Source organism: Porcisia hertigi, chromosome 5 (assembly GCF_017918235.1).
Source record: "Porcisia hertigi strain C119 chromosome 5, whole genome shotgun sequence".
Lineage (NCBI taxonomy): Eukaryota > Euglenozoa > Kinetoplastea > Trypanosomatida > Trypanosomatidae > Porcisia > Porcisia hertigi.
In genome coordinates, this window is record NC_090564.1 from 89,655 (window position 1) to 107,622 (window position 17,968).

General features: G+C 58.5%; 7 protein-coding genes across 7 annotated transcripts; all 7 read left to right on the plus strand.

Annotated features, from left to right (window-relative positions):
- Positions 1–796: 796 nt before the first annotated feature.
- Positions 797–1,759, plus strand: JKF63_07354 (uncharacterized protein; the record flags this gene model as incomplete). Its single annotated transcript, XM_067903293.1, has 1 exon — positions 797–1,759. One exon carries the CDS (start codon positions 797–799, stop codon positions 1,757–1,759), a length of 963 nt encoding a protein of 320 aa, XP_067759603.1.
- Positions 1,760–2,527: 768 nt separating this feature from the next.
- On the plus strand, positions 2,528–3,199 carry JKF63_07355 (uncharacterized protein; the record flags this gene model as incomplete). The annotated part of the gene is made up of 1 exon (XM_067903294.1): positions 2,528–3,199. One exon carries the CDS (start codon positions 2,528–2,530, stop codon positions 3,197–3,199), a length of 672 nt encoding a protein of 223 aa, XP_067759604.1.
- Positions 3,200–5,084: 1,885 nt separating this feature from the next.
- On the plus strand, positions 5,085–6,566 carry JKF63_07356 (uncharacterized protein; the record flags this gene model as incomplete). The annotated part of the gene is made up of 2 exons (XM_067903295.1): positions 5,085–5,725; positions 5,756–6,566. The coding sequence occupies 2 exons, from the start codon at positions 5,085–5,087 to the stop codon at positions 6,564–6,566; spliced, it is 1,452 nt and encodes a 483-aa protein (XP_067759605.1).
- Positions 6,567–7,474: 908 nt separating this feature from the next.
- JKF63_07357 (uncharacterized protein) lies at positions 7,475–9,478 on the plus strand (the record flags this gene model as incomplete). The annotated part of the gene is made up of 1 exon (XM_067903296.1): positions 7,475–9,478. The coding sequence occupies one exon, from the start codon at positions 7,475–7,477 to the stop codon at positions 9,476–9,478; it is 2,004 nt and encodes a 667-aa protein (XP_067759606.1).
- Positions 9,479–10,400: 922 nt separating this feature from the next.
- On the plus strand, positions 10,401–10,871 carry JKF63_07358 (uncharacterized protein; the record flags this gene model as incomplete). Its single annotated transcript, XM_067903297.1, has 1 exon — positions 10,401–10,871. The coding sequence occupies one exon, from the start codon at positions 10,401–10,403 to the stop codon at positions 10,869–10,871; it is 471 nt and encodes a 156-aa protein (XP_067759607.1).
- Positions 10,872–11,971: 1,100 nt separating this feature from the next.
- On the plus strand, positions 11,972–15,280 carry JKF63_07359 (uncharacterized protein; the record flags this gene model as incomplete). Its single annotated transcript, XM_067903298.1, has 1 exon — positions 11,972–15,280. One exon carries the CDS (start codon positions 11,972–11,974, stop codon positions 14,900–14,902), a length of 2,931 nt encoding a protein of 976 aa, XP_067759608.1. The 3' UTR covers positions 14,903–15,280.
- A 389-nt stretch (positions 15,281–15,669) lies between these two features.
- JKF63_07360 (uncharacterized protein) lies at positions 15,670–16,812 on the plus strand (the record flags this gene model as incomplete). The annotated part of the gene is made up of 1 exon (XM_067903299.1): positions 15,670–16,812. One exon carries the CDS (start codon positions 15,670–15,672, stop codon positions 16,810–16,812), a length of 1,143 nt encoding a protein of 380 aa, XP_067759609.1.
- Between the last annotated feature and the right edge of the window lie 1,156 nt (positions 16,813–17,968).

The window sequence follows — 17,968 nt, forward strand, 5'->3', positions numbered from 1 at the left end:
TCCACTTGGGTGCCCCTCTCTCTACAAGTGAACATACACCCACCCACCCACTCACACACACAGACAGGCAGGCAGGCAGGCAGAGAGAACACATGTACCAAATATATGTATGCGGCATTGATGACCATCACCAAAGAAAAAAAAAGTGTTTCACCTCTATACGTTTTTTTCCCGCTTAGTTGCTTTGCGTTTTGAATCGCCCAAGGGAACACACACACACACACACGCACACCATCATGTGACTCGTGAGGGGAACCACCAGTCCAAAGAAGTGGTGGGTATCTCGAGATGTCCGGGGGAGGGGGGGGAGGGCGGAGGAAGGACTGAGGGAGGGACTGTGCACCTCGCGCCCCCTCTTCCCCTCCCTTTCCATCACCAACGCTACTTCTCTCAGCGAACCATCAGTGGACCTCTCACCCCCTTCCTCCCATGCGTCCTCGCGCCTCTTCGCTGCACTGCCTTTTTTCATCCCACCAAGCTTCGTCTCAACTACCCCTCTCCCCACCCCCTGTCTGCGTTGCATTCGTCCACCCGTTACGCTGTCGCCACCGCCAACGCCCCATTGGCAAGACGTTTGCTTCACATGATTTATATCTAAGAAGGACAAAACGTGTAGTGCCAACGTTCACCCTTTTCCACAGACTCCCCCCCCCCTTTACCCGACAGACACACACACGCACGCACACAAAGTGTGTACCTCTCAGGGGAGGCATCCCGTTCGTTTGTTTGTTCGTTTGTCCGTCCATCGACATCTCGACTCGGTCATTTCACCCGTCGCCTTGATTCCCTCGCAGAGATGAACGAGGCAGCGGGCGAAGAAGATGTGCGGCTCATGACCCGTGAGGAGCGCATCGCAAGTTATCGTGAGCTTGTGGAGGGTCTCGATGACATTCTTGCCTCAGCCGACGGTGACAACGACGGCGAGGATGCGGAGCAGATGGCGGCACTAGTGGAGGAGGTGGAGGTGCAGCTGCGCACCCTCGCCCAGCTCCTGAATGAGGAGGAGACGATCCAGGTCACCCCGGGTCTCATGAAGAAAGTGGAAAGGTCGCCCGAAACCGGTGAGGTGCTGATCACCATCATTTATCCCCCACCGAGCACACCCGCAACGTCGTCGTCGTCGTCGCCCGCGCTGCGTCCGGCGCCATACGAGGTGCTCTTCGACGAACGCGATTGGTACCCGTGCGTGATTACTGGCATCGTGCCACCGCTCAAGGATGTGGACCGGGTGCAATACAAGGCGTGGATCCTGGGCCACAATGTGGAAGAGGTGGTGTACAGCGAAGCGCTGCGGCCCTGGCAGCCAAGTGCATCCACCAGTGACATCCAAAGTGGGGTAAGCTGCCACGTAATTGATCCTCAAACCGGGCGGTATGTGGAGGGTGTCGTGGATCGGCTGACGCTGGAGGAGACAGTGCTTGTAAAGGTCCCGGTGACACCGTCTACCTCCACAGCGGACTCCGCTTCACCCTCAGCACGGACAGCCCCCACCGCCATCACCGTGACGGTGCCGCTGTCCCACGTGCGTGTCGGCAAGTTCTACTCCCAGCTGCGCCACCGCCCGAAGACAGAGGAAGAGAAGGCGGCGCGACGCGCGGAGCAGGCGCGGCTGAAGCGCGAGCGGGTCGCGCAGCAGCGACAGTTAGTGGCGGACAAGATTGCCAAGGATGCAGATGACTGGCAAGCTCTCGTAGGGGACATGATGGGCATCGACAGTGGGAGTGGCGGTGTTAAGAGGCACAAGCGACGACGCCTTTAGTAATGGGCGATGTTTGATGTGCAGCACGCGCTCTCTAGGATGGGGGGGGAGTTGTTTATGTGCATTATGTTTTATACGAGGTTGAAGCAGCGTTGCCCTACGATTGAGAGAGAAGGGGGTGGTGGCGTCAACAAATGCGGCCCCCCCCCTCCCTCCTTCCCTCTCTCTTGCACACACGCATACCGGTGCGCAGGTGTGCAAACATTACAAATATGGGGAAGTGTCTACTGTGTGCTGAGGCATGCCTTTTTATTGGGCTGTACTACTGCATCTGCCCAGTCAATAGGAGGGGTGCGCGGCTCCGTGTACACACGTATGCACACACACACACACACTCCCTCCATCAAGGATCATGTAGTGATTAATGGAGTAGATATAGTGGTTCTGCTAGCTTGCACTGGGCAGTGGAGAACCAGTCGAACACCGTTGCCTCCCCCCCCCCCCCAGGTGCGCCTCTCTGCGTTCCCAACTGTGAAAACGTATCTGGAAGGATGTGTGCGTATTTGCCCCACTTCTCCCTGCGTGCAACTGTGACGTGTGGTTCTCCACTTTGGTGTGCACAGATGTCTCTGACTCTTCGATCACTATCATCTCTTCCCAAACAACACACGCACGCACACACACCGAGCAGCATCCACCACCACAACAACCACCACCACAACCGCACCAAGTGACTACGGTTTTTTTTGCCTTTGTGCGCTCGTTTATTCCTCCCTGCCGGTGCCTGTTACAGTGATCAATAAGTAAGCCTACACACTCGCACCACCCATGGGTATCAAGGACATGTATCTGCTCGCGTACAACGCGGGCATGTGCGTCGGCTGGGGCACGATCCTTGTGAAGGTAATGAAGCATCTCGCTGAGGGTAAAGACGCTTCATCTGTCTATCCCGAGATTGCTCAGCTGCTGTGCGTCGCACAGACCGGCGCCATTGCTGAGATCTTTCACGCCGCCTTGGGCCTTGTGCGCAGCCCAGTGGGCACGACGTTCCTGCAGGTCTTGTCGCGCCTCATCGTGCTCTACGGCGCTGTGCGCATCGGCGACACTGAGGCGACAAAGAGTCCAATTTTCGCACAGATGTTGATCGCCTGGTGCCTGAGCGAGGTCATTCGCTACGCGTTTTACGGCGCCAACCTCGTCAAGATCAATTGTGCACCTTTGACATGGCTGCGCTACTCTGCCTTCATGATTCTCTACCCGGTCGGCATCACAGGCGAGATTGGCTGCCTGTACAAGGCTCTGCCTTACATCCAGAGGCACAAGCCGTGGACGGTAGAGCTTCCCAACAAGCTCAACTTCACCTTCTCATGGTACAACACTGTGTGGTGCATTCTCCTCGGCGTGTACCCCTATGGCAGCTACGTCATGTACTCCTACATGCTCGCCCAGCGCCGCAAGGTGCTCGCCAAGACCACGTCCGACAAGAAGAAGTCCGCGTAAAAGGCGCTCCCTCCCCCTCCTCCTTCCCTCCCTTCCCGCGTCTGGTCGAATTCGGAACGTTGGCATTTGCTGTACGTCTTTGTACTCGTGACTGCACAGACGGACCAGCAACAAAGAGAAAAATGGAAGGGGAGGAGTGGTCGAGGGATGCGCACATCAGTATCCCCGCTGGCACGAAAGCGGAGACACTGACGTATAAGTGAGGGGGGGGTGACGTATGCGCGGACGGTGTGTGTGTGTGTGTGTGTATGCTTGAGAGGAGAGGATCATGTCGCATCAACTGGACCGTTGTACCCTCCCAACCCTTTGTTCTCCTCCTCAGCCTACCGTCCCCCTCCCCCTCCTCTTCCACTCACGTGTATGAGTGCTTCGTGCAGCCATGGGAAAACACTGTATCGTTTTTTTTTTTTTGCATGGTCACGGAGTAAAGGGAAGGAGATAAAACTCACCGAGCTGAGGTGCGTGCGTGGATGGAGGCGATACTCCATAGGAAGGTATATATATATATATATATATCGCTGTTTTCTTTTTTTTTGGGGGGGAGGGAAGAAGGGCATGTGAAGATATTGATCAGTGGCGACAGAAAGGCTGCGGTCACGAAAGAACAACGGTAGCGACGCCTCTCCTCTCTCAGCCCTCTCCCCTCCCCTCCCCCCCCCCCTGTTAACCAGCAATTCTCGGTGCCTTGACTACTGACAGGCAGCTCATCCATGACTTGTCGCTATGCCTGCCTCCCCCCTTCCCTTTTCAAGTCTCTGCCTGGTTTGGATGTAACACGTTCCGTTTTTTTTCCCCTCCTGCATCGCTGTGTGACTCCGCCTTCACGAAAGAGCGAAGTGTACGTAATGTTTTCTTGTTTCTCGGTTTCCCCGCCCCCTCCCATCCCCCACCCTCTCTCTTTCATGTTCTTCTTTTGAGTATACCATCGCACCTCCCCCCCCTCCCTCCCTTTTCGCATCTGAACTGCATAAAAACAAAGAAGATCACTACCGCAGACCAACGACCCCCCCCTCATCCACCTCCATCCCATCCCATCCCCAAAGTATAGATGAGCACCAATCCATGAAGTAGGCCCCCATAGAAGTCCCCCAGAATGCCCCCCCCCTTTCCCCCTCTTCCCACCCCGCCTGTTCCCTACGTGTGCCATGAGATATCTAAACTCTCTCTCTCCTCTTTCTCTCTCTCTCTGTGTGTGTGTGTGTGTGTATTGGACAAATACAAGACAAAGGCGGCACAGACGACACACACTCCCAGTTGGGGAGGGCTAAAGGTCTTTGGTCCCTCTCACTTTATTCCACACACGCCGTCCCCTTCATCCCTGACTCCGTCACGGTCTCTCCGTCTTCTTTGCCGAGGGGAGAAAGGCAGCGGCATCAACGGCTCCTGCCTTTGGCCTATCCCTTCTCCCTCTTTGTGCCACCGGGCCTCGACTTTCTCCGTGTGCTCTTCCCCCCCCCTCCCTCCCAATGCGTTCATGGTCACGCATCGTCTTCGCTTGCAGTCTCACCTCTCCCAACCCCTCCTCCTTTGTCCAGTCCCCCTCCCCTCCCACAAACCCCTCATCACACCCCCATCTCGCACTTTCACACACAAAAAAAGGGGGGGTTCTTTCGGTGTGCCTGTGTCGCACATTTCTCTGTGTGTGTGTGTGTGTGTGTGTGTGAGCCCTCCCCCTTGGCCACACACCACGACACCGTGGGAGCTGAGCAACATTCGACTTCTGCAGTAAATCTGGTTTGTCCTCTCGTCTCTGATTTTTTTTTTCGCTGCCGCCACCACCGCCATCGGAGTTTGCAGAAGTAGCGAGTGAGAGTGCACGTGTATCGGAGACGTAGGCAACTTCCAAAGGAATATACGCGCACGTTCTTGGAGTTGCCATTTCACCATGTCCGCTCACTTGACGCTGCACAATCGCACCATCGCCCCGCCTGGTGGAGGCGGAGAGGGACATAGCTTCGCGACCACTGATCCAGTCCCCGTCGTAGGTCTAGCTGTCGGCGATGAGCCTGTGGCAGTGCTCCCTGCAGCGGACTCAGCACATCCAGGCAAACGAATGTTTATGTACACTTCAGCTGCCACCATTAGCCAGGCAACGGCTTCGTGTGGGTCGCCCATCATGAACGCGCGAGATCGTATGTGCTTCAAACATTTCCTCCTCATGGTATTCGCTGCGGTGTTCATGGGGGTCATCGTTGTGACGTACCTCTGGGAGAGCACCGCCGCCGACAGCATTGACCCCATCACTGGCGTGGTGCGCCTGTACTCCTTTCATTACTTCGTCTACTGCTTTCTCGGGGGCCTCAGCTCTGGATTAATTCACCTCTTCCTAACCCCCATCGATGTCGTCAAGTGCCGCATTCAGGTGGGCGAGTACTGCGGCTTTAGGCAAGGCTTCACCCACATGTTCTTCGAAGCAGGCGGCTCTGTCAGCCGTGCGCTGCCGCTGTTCTTTTGTGGATGGCTGCCAACGGTATGGGGGTACTCCCTTCAAGCCTCCTCCAAGTTTTTTCTCTATGAGGTCCTTAAGTACGTGATGCTGACATCCTCTGCAGGAACGGTAGTGTTGATGGAGACGACGACGACGACGACGGCGGAGGTGCGCCCCGCTATTTCTACTACGGGAGTGGGCTCCACCTCTCCCCCGTCATCGGCAGCGCATGGGCTAGTTGCCTACCAGTTCTTCATTTTTCTCCTGTCAAGCTTCCTGGCCGAGGTGGTGGCCGATCTCTTTCTTGCGCCGTGGGAAGCAGTGAAGATTCGCATGCAAACCTCACCGTCCTTCCCCCTGCACCTTCGCATAGCCCTCCCACGTATGTGGGAGGCGGAGGGTCTGCACGGGTTCTACAAGGGGCTCGTGCCCCTCTGGTGCCGGCAGGTACCACACAACGTGATCAAGTTATCTTCCTTTGAGTTCTTTGTTAGTGGAGTGCAATTCACTTTTCAATACACAGGAGTCATTGACACTGCCGCGCCGAGCGCTGTGGACAAATTGGTCGTGAGTTTTGTAGCCGGCGCACTGGCAGGCGTCGTTTGCGGTATCGTGTCGCACCCGGCGGACACGGTGCTGTCCAAATTGAACCAAAAGACATGTGTGCAGACGTCAAACGCGGCGCCGCTGCTGGCCAACACTATCTCGGATGTGCGGCGTGACAATATGGGCCATAGTAAAGCCAAGCTTGCATTCAACGGTATGTTGCAGAGTGCTCTCGAAGTGACGCGTGAGATCGGATGGCGCGGTATGTGGAAAGGCTTAGTGCCTCGCCTGTTGATGGTGAGCTCGTCGACGGCGCTGCAGTTGGTGACCTACGACGGCTTCAAGGTCTGGGTTGGGCTGCCCACAACGCGCGGAGTGATCCTGGGGCGATGACTCCACGTCTAGAGATTTGCATCCGTTGGTTGAAGAAATCACCACCACCAATACAAAAAGAGTGGTGCCCGACTCGATGAGGAAGGCGGGGAGAGAAAGAGGGGCAGGGATGTGTGTGTGTCTGAGCTCTTCACATATATATACCAGCCCTCCCTCCCTCCCTCTTCGAAAAAAAAAAAAGAAGCGAAAGTAGTAATTGCGTTTTATACACGAGTTGCGCAACACGAGGAAAGAAAAATAGATGAAGTAAAAAAGAAGGAGCGCTGGGGCCACAACACACGCCAACGCGTTTTCTCCTCTCTTTAGGGACGTGCCCCCCCCCCCCCCCTCCCTTTTTTTTTATGGCGGACATCATTGGCGGCGGCCGGAGGGATTGGGCAGGGGGGGGAGGGGGGCGGAGCTCGCTGTAAAAGAGGGGGGCAGTACCTGTGCCTTGAGAACGGCGCTTCGGGCATTTTTTTTTAGTGGGTCCAACGCCAAAGACATGTACTCTCTCACGCGTAGGCACCTCGTCGCTCGACGGCTCATCGCCCCTCTCTCTCTCCCCCCCCCCCAATCCCAAATTTGGCAGGCTCGTCACACACACTTCGATGGCCATGATTTGGCGATGTGTTACTACCACAGCGTCCTTCAAGCATACACCTCTCCCACCTCTATCCCTCCTCCTCTCTCCCATACCGTGCTGCACGCAAAATTATGGCGGGGGGTGTCTCTCTCCTTTCACCAGTCATTTACGCATTCATCCGTAAGGAAGAGAAGGCTTGTGTGTGTGTGTGTCGGTGTGTGTGTCTGTGTGTGTGGTCGCAGCAGAGAAGACCCCACGTTGGGGGTGGGGAGAGGGAAGAGGCGATAGTCGACACATCCCCGACCACCATTTCCGCGTAGCGCGTAACTTTGTATGGTTCGCAATGATGGACAGCGCCACATGCATCCCGTCCCGTGTTCTCCGCTTGCCCCAGCCACTGCTCGAACCACGGGGGTCCAAATGGGCATCCGTGCAGCCGTCACCTGACCGCGCAGCGCTGCTGCTCCGCAGTCGACATGAATGTCAGCTGCTCCCCATATCCTCCTTTGTGCAGCAGGAGGAATGTGCCGCTGCCGTGGCGCAATCGACCCACGCCGGCGACAGAGTAGGTGATGAGTCTCATGTGGTGACGCAGCAGTGGAAGACGGGTCCTTCTCGTGGCCGCCATGCTAGTGGAGGAAAAGTTGGGCAACGCATTGTCTTGCCACAGCCTCACCGCCAGCTCACCACCTCATGCTGGCTCTCCGCAGGCCTGAACCTTCGCAGTGGGGAGATTGATGGGGCGGTTGCGAGTGACGATATCGCCGCTGGAGCGGTGGTGGGTCTCGGTGATGCCTCCTCCATGGTTACGATCATGCGTTCCTCGCCCTTCAACACAACCTCAACGCCACAGGACACCACTGCCACATGGCTGCAGTCGACTATATTCCTTGAGGAGGAAGCGGAAGCAGCGGCGGCGGCGATGCTCGCGAGCGGCTCATCCTTGGGGTGGCACCACGAACACCACAGCAGCCTCGACAAGATTACGGCGCTTAGGCAGCAGTCCCACATGGGTCGTGCCCCACCGGCTGCACGTGCTTGGAGGGCAGTTGAAGCAATCCTGCCGTGTAGCTATGCATCAAGCTTCACCACCAGCGGTGGTGGTGGTGGTGGTGATCTCACAGACATCTACGTTCTCTGTCAGCGCGCGGATGACATTTACGTGGGTAGTGGTGTTGCCGCCGCAGGGCGCTCCTCAAGGCGTCCGTGTAGTAGCGTATGGTTGGCTTCAGTGCAACGCGAGTCAGCGTGGCGGGTGCCGTTGGCAACACCGCCAGGAGATGACGAAGGCGCGTTGGACGGCGGCGGTAACGATGCCACTGCGTGTTGTTCCGAAGAGCTCAGCCACACCACACGGCGCACACCACGACTGTTCGACGTGCGGCGGCGCCTGCCGCCTGTCCACGAGCACGCCTCACCGCACCAGCGGGCGAATCACCCGGAGACGGGGCCGCTGGGGCTCGTCTTTGCCGCCGCTTTCCGTCGCCACGTCGGCCTTTACACTGCCGCGACAGTCACACCAGTAGTCTTCTTTGAGTTGCCACCGTGGCTGGCGGGTGGGGGCGGTGGCACACGCGCTGCTCATTTCGCACCCGCAACCACCTCCCTGCCTCGGTGGTCCTCCGACTGTTGTGTGACGGCTGTGGTGGAGGAGCCCTCGTTCGTGGAAACTGCAGTCCCCCAGACACCGTCCACCATTAGTGGCAGCGGCCACTCATATCTTGTGACGGCCCTGTATAACCAGCCGAACAGGCAGAGGAGCCCCACGCACGCAGCCCCCGCGAAGGCCAACGGCAGTGACAGTGGCGGGTGTTGCACACCACTCTCCTCATCTGGCAGTTGCTGGTGGCTGCTGTATGACTGCAGGAACCCGTCGGCACCGGTGTGGACAGTCGAGGAGGCGCTAGCGGCACCGCCAGCTCTGGACGACGAAGCGCGTCACAACGCACCTGTGGTAACGGAGTGGCTCCCATCACCGTCGCGGGTGCCCGCGCCCTGCGCTGACTTCCTCCGCAGTCCCCTGTGCGCGACTTACGTTCCGTTTGAGACGACGTTCACAGAATCTGCGAGCGCTCCTGCACGATTGCCGGCTGGCGGCACGTGTGTCGTCCTTGATGGAGGCACAAAGATGCCCGATTGTCTGGGCTCCAGCGCGCAGGGCAGCGACGCTGAGGACGGGGGAGCTACGACCGTGTTTGCCCCCATCATGTATGAGCTGTCGCCGCCACGCTCTTTGCGATTGCCGGCGCCCGGTGCACCTCCGATGGCGACCTCAAAGCCGCCACGCGTGCGGGCGCTGACGTTTGCCGACGGAGTGCTTCACTATGCGTGTGAGGAGGCGCTTTAGCTCCGGAGGTTTTTTTTTTTTGTTGTGGTGCGGGTGAGTGGGTGGGTGGGGGGGAGGGGGGGGGGGGGGAAGAGAAAAGAGAGAGGCAACCTGCACTCCGTAGCCCCTCCCCCTCCCCCCCCCCCCTCCCCTCGACACCCGCCGTCCTACGGCATCCGCAGGAAAGGGTCACGTGACATGGGCAGTCCTCTCAGCAAAAAACCCGGGATGGCGACTCGAGCGTTGAGGTCTGGGGTGCGCGCGGGTGGAGAGTTGACAAGGAGCCGAATTGTTCTCGGTAACGAGCACAGGAGGGGGAGGGAAGGGGGAGGAGAGGGGAATAACGAAGTAACGCCTATACGGACCTCCTCCCTCCTCTCCCTCCTCCCCTCCCTCCCCCCCTCCCCCCCCCCCAAAAAAAAGAAAATGACAGGGTGTCTTTGCTCTGTCTCTGTCATCATCGCCCGTTAAGTCGGTGTCACTGAACCCCCCCCGCCGCCTCTCTCTCCCTTCTCCCCTCCCCCCTTTTTTCCCCTCTCCCCCGAAAGGCTTTCGTTTGACTTGAGCTCATCTGTCTCCCGCCTCTTTCTAATAGCATCCTCGTCTCCCTACGCGCACCCCCACGCACACACTCAAACACGTACACCTCGGGAGCGATCATTTGGCTCTTCACAGCGCGGCTCCCCAAACCTATTCCTTACTCGCCCCCACCTTCCATCGCCCTCAGTTGGAGCCCGGGTGGGGTCCCCTCGTCTGGCTACTCCACGCCCTCCCCCCCCCCCCTCCCCACCTTCCATCCCCTCTTTTTTTTTTTGTGGCATCGCCTCCACTACTCCCCCATATCCCCATGCTCTCAGTGAGTGGAACGGTTCTCCCATCTGCAAGTCGTCTACTTGCCTGGGTGTCCCAGAAGTCACCGGCGACAGCAGCAGCCGCACCCCTGATGGCGCCAAAGGTCATGTCCCTCACATCCTCCTGTTCCTCCTCATCGCCGTCGTCGTTGTTCACAGCACCTCGCATGTTTACGGTAGCGCACCGCGTATCAACAATGCAGTACCGCGCATCGCCCGTCTGCTGTGCCCCGTCGGATGTAATGGAAGACCTCGCGAAGGACCTCCACGAGATCATTCACCACGACCGCCTCGTCGTTTTTCTCACAGGCACCCCTCAGCAGCCGCGGTGCCGCTTCACCGCCCAGCTGGTAGACCTCCTCAATCAGCTCGGTGTCAAATACAGTTTTTTCAATATCATAGACGATGACGAGGTCTGTGAAGGGCTCAAGGCGTACAGCGACTGGCCGACGTACCCGCAGGTGTACGTGGACGGCGAACTGCTAGGCGGCTACGATATCTGCAAGGAGATGATGCTGAATGGCACGCTGACTAGTATGCTGAAGGAAAAGAATCTCATGTAAGAGACCCCCTCCCCCCTAAAAAAAAAGAAAACGTTGGGGATGTTTTTGGGGTAGCCGCATGATTGTTGAGACCGGCAGTGGCGCTGAGGAAGGGTAGCAGAGAGAAGTAACACGCATCCACACCTCCCTCCCTCTCTCTCTCTCGCCCTCCTCATCTCTCTACTTGAGGCCATTTGCGAGCGGTCGTCGCCCCACCCGTACCCCCTCCCCCTTTTTTCCCCGACGTTCCACATTAGCGCTCAGTGAAGCTTAAAGGATGGATACATACATATACTTGCACACACAGTTATACATACTCAGAGACAAACGGGAGGAGGGGGGGGTAGGTAGGGAGGGAAAGGTCTACAGCGATGCAATCCGTGGCGGCTGTCGTAGCTGCACTCGCTGTGCCTCCCCCTTCCCTCAATCCCCGGTGCCTACGGCCTTGTTAACTCTGTCATCACTCTACCTCTCGGTGCCATCCGCGACACCCACACTTGTTCACGCGCACCGGCTACGACAATGAGCAGCGGCCAGTCGTCTTCAATCCGCTAGAGCAAGGGCGAGGGAGGCAGAGAGGTAGAAGGACGAATAAGACGATGAGTGTGGTGCGAAAGGCAACTGTGTGCAGCGCCTTTTTTTACGTCTGTGTGAGCTTTGGAATGTGTGGGCATAACGCATTTCTCTTCAGAACGCTTCAATGCGCCTCTATTCCCCCCTCCTCCCCTTCTCCCCTCCCCCTTCTCCCCCCACACACACACGGACATCAAAATACAACACGAGAAATAACCTCTCCTCTCTTGCTCTTCGTGTGAGCCCCCCCCCCCTCCTCCCCCCACTGCGCAGCCTCTCACTCTTGTGTTCAAGGAACACCTAAATTCGAGCCCGGTGTATGTGTGTGTGTGTGTGTGTGTCCGCCAATGTGACTTGAGCGAACACACGCATACGTATAGAAGTTGCCTTTGCATTCCTTTCGTGCCCTGTTGTCGAGACGATAGGGGGGGGGAGAGAGGGGAAAAAGGGAGAGAGGGAGGGAGGGAGGGAGGGGGAGAGGGGGGCTCCTCATGCCGGGCAAACGAAGCGGTGGCACTCGTAACGCTCCAGGCGTTACCTCCACAGGGATGCCAGCAGCATTAGAACCAGCAGCAGCGGCAAATGCCAATGCGTGGATGGACGCGCTCTGGGAGTTGCACTGCGGTACTCCGCTCGCCGGCGCTGTGCGATACACGGACCACATTGTCGAGGCCATGTGGGGAGTCTTTCAACCCCTCCTGAATGAGCTGGACGTGTACCCGCTCACCATTCCGGAGGTCCAGCCAGACACGGTGACGGCGACGACTGCGGCCACCGTGGCTTTCACCGATTTCGTCGTCCTCAGTCTCGCTGAGCCTGCCGCGCCTACTAGGCGGCACAGCCACACGCACTGCGCCGAGGGCGGCGGCGGCGATGACGATGATCCGAAAAACGGGTTTGGCAACGCACTGACACCAGTAATGCGCTCGGCACTCCTCGAGAGGCCGTGTATCGTGCTTGCCCTTGTGGAGTTCTTCACCGCTGTATGGCTGTATCAATACGAGGTACGGCAGCTCAGCACGCTGCAAAAGCAGCAGCCTGACAAGGAGCGCCAAGGTATCAGCTGTGCGCCGGGTACAACGTCTGCTACTGCAGCATCGGGAGCTCCAGCGCTTCGCCGCGTGTACGCGGCAGTGGGCAGCGACGTGCGCCACGCCACCCCCTTTGATCACATTGGTGCCGCACAGCTTGGTCGTCTGTTGACCATTAAAGGCACCGTTGTGCGCATGAGCCCGACGCGCATCTCGTGTGTGCGGATGTCGTACCGCTGCGGCCACTGTGGCGTCGTCAAAGAACAGGCGACCGAAGACGGGGTGCTGAACTACCCAGGGCCGTGCGCGAGCGCGCGCTGCCGCGGATACAAGTGGACTCCGCTAACAGATCAAGCAGTCTGCGAAGAGGTGCAGCTCCTTCGTCTGCAAGAGCACACAACCTTCTTTGATGCGTCCTCGTCGCCGGCTTCGCATGGCAGTAGTGCCACTCAGCAACACGGTGGTGGTAGCAGCAATGAGCGAATGGCCAATGGTGGTATGAACGTGATGATCGAAGTCGAGCTGCGGCCCCCGTGGCTCGATGCTGTCACAGTCGGGGACGGTGTCTGTGTGTGTGGTGTATTAGAGACGCGGCGGGGCGAAGGCAAGAAGGGCGGCGGAATGCAGCAAGTGTGCCTGCGCGCCAGGTCAGTGCGCAGCCTACGCAGCCAGGGGTCCTTTGCGAGCTCTGCTTCCTCGAGCAGCATCGCGGCGCCGCTGCGCCGCCCAGGCAACTGGGCGCTACTCGCCGCAACCATGGGACCTGGTGGCCGCGGTGGTGGTCCATGGCGACTCGCGCGCGGCGGCGGCGGCGGGGCGGCGGCGGCGGCCATGTTTGCGGATGGTGCGGGCACCGGTGGTGCGTTACGCGACGACGGCGAAGGGGAAGCGGGAGACGGGCTGGTGCTTGGGACTGCCGTGCCTGCTGTCGCGGCGCTTCCGTCCGACGCCGGTGCCTCCTCCTTCTCCTCCTCCTCTGGCTTTGAGAACTGGTCCGCCGAGGAGACGGGGCGGTTCTACGAGGTCGCGCGGCACCCTCAGTGGTTTGCGCGGTTGACGGCCTCGGTGGCGCCTTCGATATTTGGCATGGAGTTGGTGAAGCAAACACTTTTGCTCTCCATCGTCGGGGGGAACCGTGACAAGAACGGCGGTGAGACGCGCAGCAGCATCCACGTCTTACTGGTCGGCGATCCAGGGCTGGGGAAGTCGCAGCTACTTCGTGCAGCCTGTGCCCTGGCGCCGCGCAGTGCGTTTGTGTGCACGCACACGTCGTCGTCTTGCGGTCTCACCATGACACTGACGCGAGACCCCGTCTCGGGGGAAACGACATTCGAAGCCGGCGCGGTCGTGCACGGCGATGGCGGCATCACGTGTCTAGACGAAATCGACAAGGGCGTCCAGGGGCACAAGGCGCTGCTCGAGGTGATGGAGCAGGAAACGGTGAGCCTCGCCAAGGCGGGCATGATTTTCTCGATGCCGGTGCGTACCTCCGTACTGGCAGCCGGCAACCCCATCGGCGGTCGCTTTGACGTGAGTAAGTCTCTCGCCGCTAACGTTAATCTCTCCCCTGCGCTGCTCAGTCGTTTTGACATCATCGTCTGCCTTCAAAACCCTCACGGGACCAGCGGCAAGGCGCAGCAGGCACTGACCGACCACGTCCTTCAGTGGCATCGACGTGGCGCCGCGCCGGGGGGCGACGGTGAGGGCGGTAACAGTGAGGGAAGGCGGCACTGCGGGAACGGCGCGGTAGCACACGGCAGCGCTGGCGCTCTACCGCTCCCGCTTGTGCAGCGTTTTCTCCTTTTTTGTCGCCTGCAGTGTCAGCCGACGCTCTGCCGTGAGGCGTGCGAAGTCCTAAAGGCACACTACCTCGCGCAGCGCCAGCACCTGCCTGAGCCGCCGCACGGACTCGATCATATCACCTTGAGTACCACCACCGGTAGTGGTGGTGAAGCAGGTCGCTTCTCAAGCTGTGATAGCACGTGTGGGTCATTCCCTCGAGCTGCAACGGGGCTTGAGATCAACGTGACTCCGCGTTACCTGCAGGCGCTCATTCGCGTCACCGAGGCGCGCGCAAAGCTGGAGCTGCGCCACGAGGCCACTCGCGAAGATGCAGAATACGCTGTGCAGCTATTACAGTCGTGCTTGCACTCATTCGACGGCCCTGCCGCGCCAGGCTCGACGGCCCTCGGCGCCTCGGCCACCTCGCTGGCGCCCGAAACGGCCAAAAGGTCTGCAAAGCTCAACCAGAGGGATGCCGTGCTGCAGAGGCTCAAACTCGCCATTGTGGAGGAGAACAACGGCGTTAATCTCTTCACAGAGCAGAGAATCCTGGACGTGTGCGAGTCGGCTGGCTGCCGCAGCGCTGCTGCGATGTTCCGCCAGCTGAACGAGTACGGCTTTCTTTTACAGAAAGGCGGTAGTAAGTATTGCCTGCGCAGCTGCTGAGGTAAGAAGACAGAGTATGATTTGGGGGGGGGGGGAGGAGGGCATAGGGGAATGCCTGCGCGCGTGCACACACACACACTATATATATATATATATTGTGTGTGTTCATGATTGGCTCTTTCCTCTCCCCCCACCCCCACCCCCCGTTCTGCTCACCTGCGCCTTCTCAAACCCCCGGCCCATAACACGCGCCGAAGACGGATACCCCTACGGGGGAGAAAGAGAGCTGATGCATGTCCCCTTGTGCCTCCTCACCTACGGTGTGTGTGTGTGTGTGTGTGTGTTACGTGGTGTAGCCAACTCCAATGCAACTCGACATTCCATTCGCGATTCCTCGACCCGACGTGCTCTATACCCCCCCCCCCTCATACATATTAATGGATGCTGGACTTCCCCCTCAACACCACCACTACTACGACTACAACCACTACGAGAAGCGAAAGAATTGGGCACAGCGGCAGCGGGAGGGGCGGGGTAGTGTGTGAGCTTTGGAGAGAGAGAGAGGTGAATAAGAATCAAACTACCGCTTCTCTTCCATCAGTGTTAAACTGAACAGGCATGTGCGCCATTGTGCCGGTCTTCCCTCGCCACTTGGTCTGTCCTCACTAAATCCTCCACTGCATTTGTGTGTGTGATCCCCTCCTCCCTCCTCCTCCCCCCCCTTTTTTTTTTCCACTTCTCCTGCTCTCACTCCACTTTAAAATCCCTGTAATTTTTAGTTTATTTACATACATTTATTGCTCATTGGTTGTGAGGCCCATCCGAGAATGCTGAGGAGCACACTCGCGTGGCTGCGTCGCGGTAAGCCGCGTCCGCGCGCGGGGATGTTCCCAGAGAAATATCGCCGCGTTCCGACCCTACTGAAGCCGCAGCAGGGCGGTCAGCAGTACTTCAACGAGTTCCTGCTCCGCTCTGCGAATGACGCACTAGAGGTCCAACAACAACAGCAGCAGCAACATTGGCAGTCGCCAGGGTACGGAGCGGCCTTTCGTGCCAGTGACCCCGGTGCCGAGCGTACTCTGGCGAACACCGATGGAGTTGCCACGGACGGTCTTCATGGTGGCGATATAAACAGCGTGCACCCTCGACTACCGCAGGCGGATATGGATGGGGCTCGGCAGCGCAGCCGCTTTGAAACCATCCAAGCGGAGATGCAGCAGTTGGCGGCTCAAGACGCCTTCGTGTCACACCGCGGCTTCAACGAGCGTCTCTGGTACGAGCAAGAGCACCACCGCCTGCGCACGCATGGCGACGGCAAGGAGGGACCTCCGGGGGAAGAGGCCGTGGCAATGGAGGCATCCTCGTCGACTGTCAGTGCGGATCCTGCAACAGCGGAAGGGCGTGCGCTGCCAGAGCGCATCCTCGGTGATGACTACTTTCAGAACAAATTTGGATACTCACTTCTGAAGGGGCAGTCGCCGGCTGAGTCCATAACGGCAGACGGCATCAACACATATGCCCAGCTCGACTGGTGGGCTGAGATGCCCAAGTACAGTCGCGACTTCGTTTTTCTGTATTTGGTGTCGCGCCGCCGCAACACCTACGCCGTCGCCTACGACTACGATGGCAAGCGGCTGCTGCCGACGTACACGGCAGGCAACCGTGGACTAAAGGGAGGGGATCGCGGCTTCCGCGGAGACGGCTCAACGGACAACGGTCATCAAGTGACGAGTATGTACCTCAACGATTTGCTTCCGAAGATCCGCGAGGCACGGGCAGCGACTGGACGGCCACTGGGCCGTGGCGAAAAAATCGATCTGGTTGTTCGCGTGATGGGCTTCTACAATGGTCGCCAGGGCGCCGTGCGGGCGGTGCAGGACCGCAGCGCAGAGTTCAGAGTTCGATACTTGGAAGATGTGACGCCGTTCCCGTTGAATGGACCCAAGATGCCACGGGGTGTCTTCCGTTAAAAGAGAGAGAACACCCCGACAGTGAGGCACACGCAAGCAGGAGGAAGGTGAGGTGAGGGGGAGGGGGAGTGGGAGGGAGGGGGAAGAGAACAAACGAAATGTGTGCCCCTCGCCCCCCTCCCCCCCCCCCTCCCTCCCTCTGTACGTGTCAACTAGCCCGCCACAGTTGCTACTGTTCGCTTCATTTTTTCTTCATCTCTGGAGGCCTCGGTAGGCCCACAGATCGTGGGGCGGCGGGGAGAAGGAGAGAGAGGGTGCTCCACAACGTATTGGAGGAGGAGCCCGCGGCACGTGTGAGCGGTGTGGAAGCCACCAAACACCAACAAGTGGAGTATCGGCCGTTGCATCAGCATCCTGTGCACTTTGTGCCTACTCGCCTCTTCATCCCCCCCCCCCCTCCCCTCCCCACCCCACCTGTGCTGTGTCCAACCTATCCACCGGATAGGGATTGCACGTGTATATAAATATGTATATATATTTATACATAGATGCCATTGTGTCTTTCCAACCCCGTCCCTTGGATCCAGTGGCCTAGAGGAAGGAGGAGGAGGGGGAGGAGGAGGGGTCGAGGTGCTGCTCTGCAACGGAAGTTGCTTGACATTGAGGGGTTTGTGGTGCGAGGAAGGATGTCGGTGACGCGCGCGTTAGTGCATTGAAATATTGATGATGGCGGTGATCATGACAACGACGATGATGCCCACAGGGATAAACGGAGACAAAGTGGGAAAGAGGGATAAGCCTCGATAATGTTATCCTGCAAACAGTAGTTGGCGGAGTCGGCAGACGTCATGGCCCATTCGAGAAGCGCTCATGTGATGCATATCTGCATCCCTATCAACGCCTCTGGTTGTGAAGCATGAGCCTGTTCCTGGGAAAAAAAAGCGGTAGGTAGGTAGGTGGGTGGGCGTATGCATGTCATCTGAGAGTCTAGAAATGATGTGCGCTGCCCCCCCCCCCCTCCCCCACTCACGCTCATACATCCCCCTGCGACACTTGGTGTCAGTATCTTTGTTGACATACATACGAACAGATACTGCTTCGCAGTAAAACAGTAGGAGCGACTCGGGAGGGGAGGGCGGGCGGGGGGAGGGGGGGGGCACATTCGTCTTCACTGCCATCACTAAAATGCGTCAAATCTCTAATCCTTGTCAACATT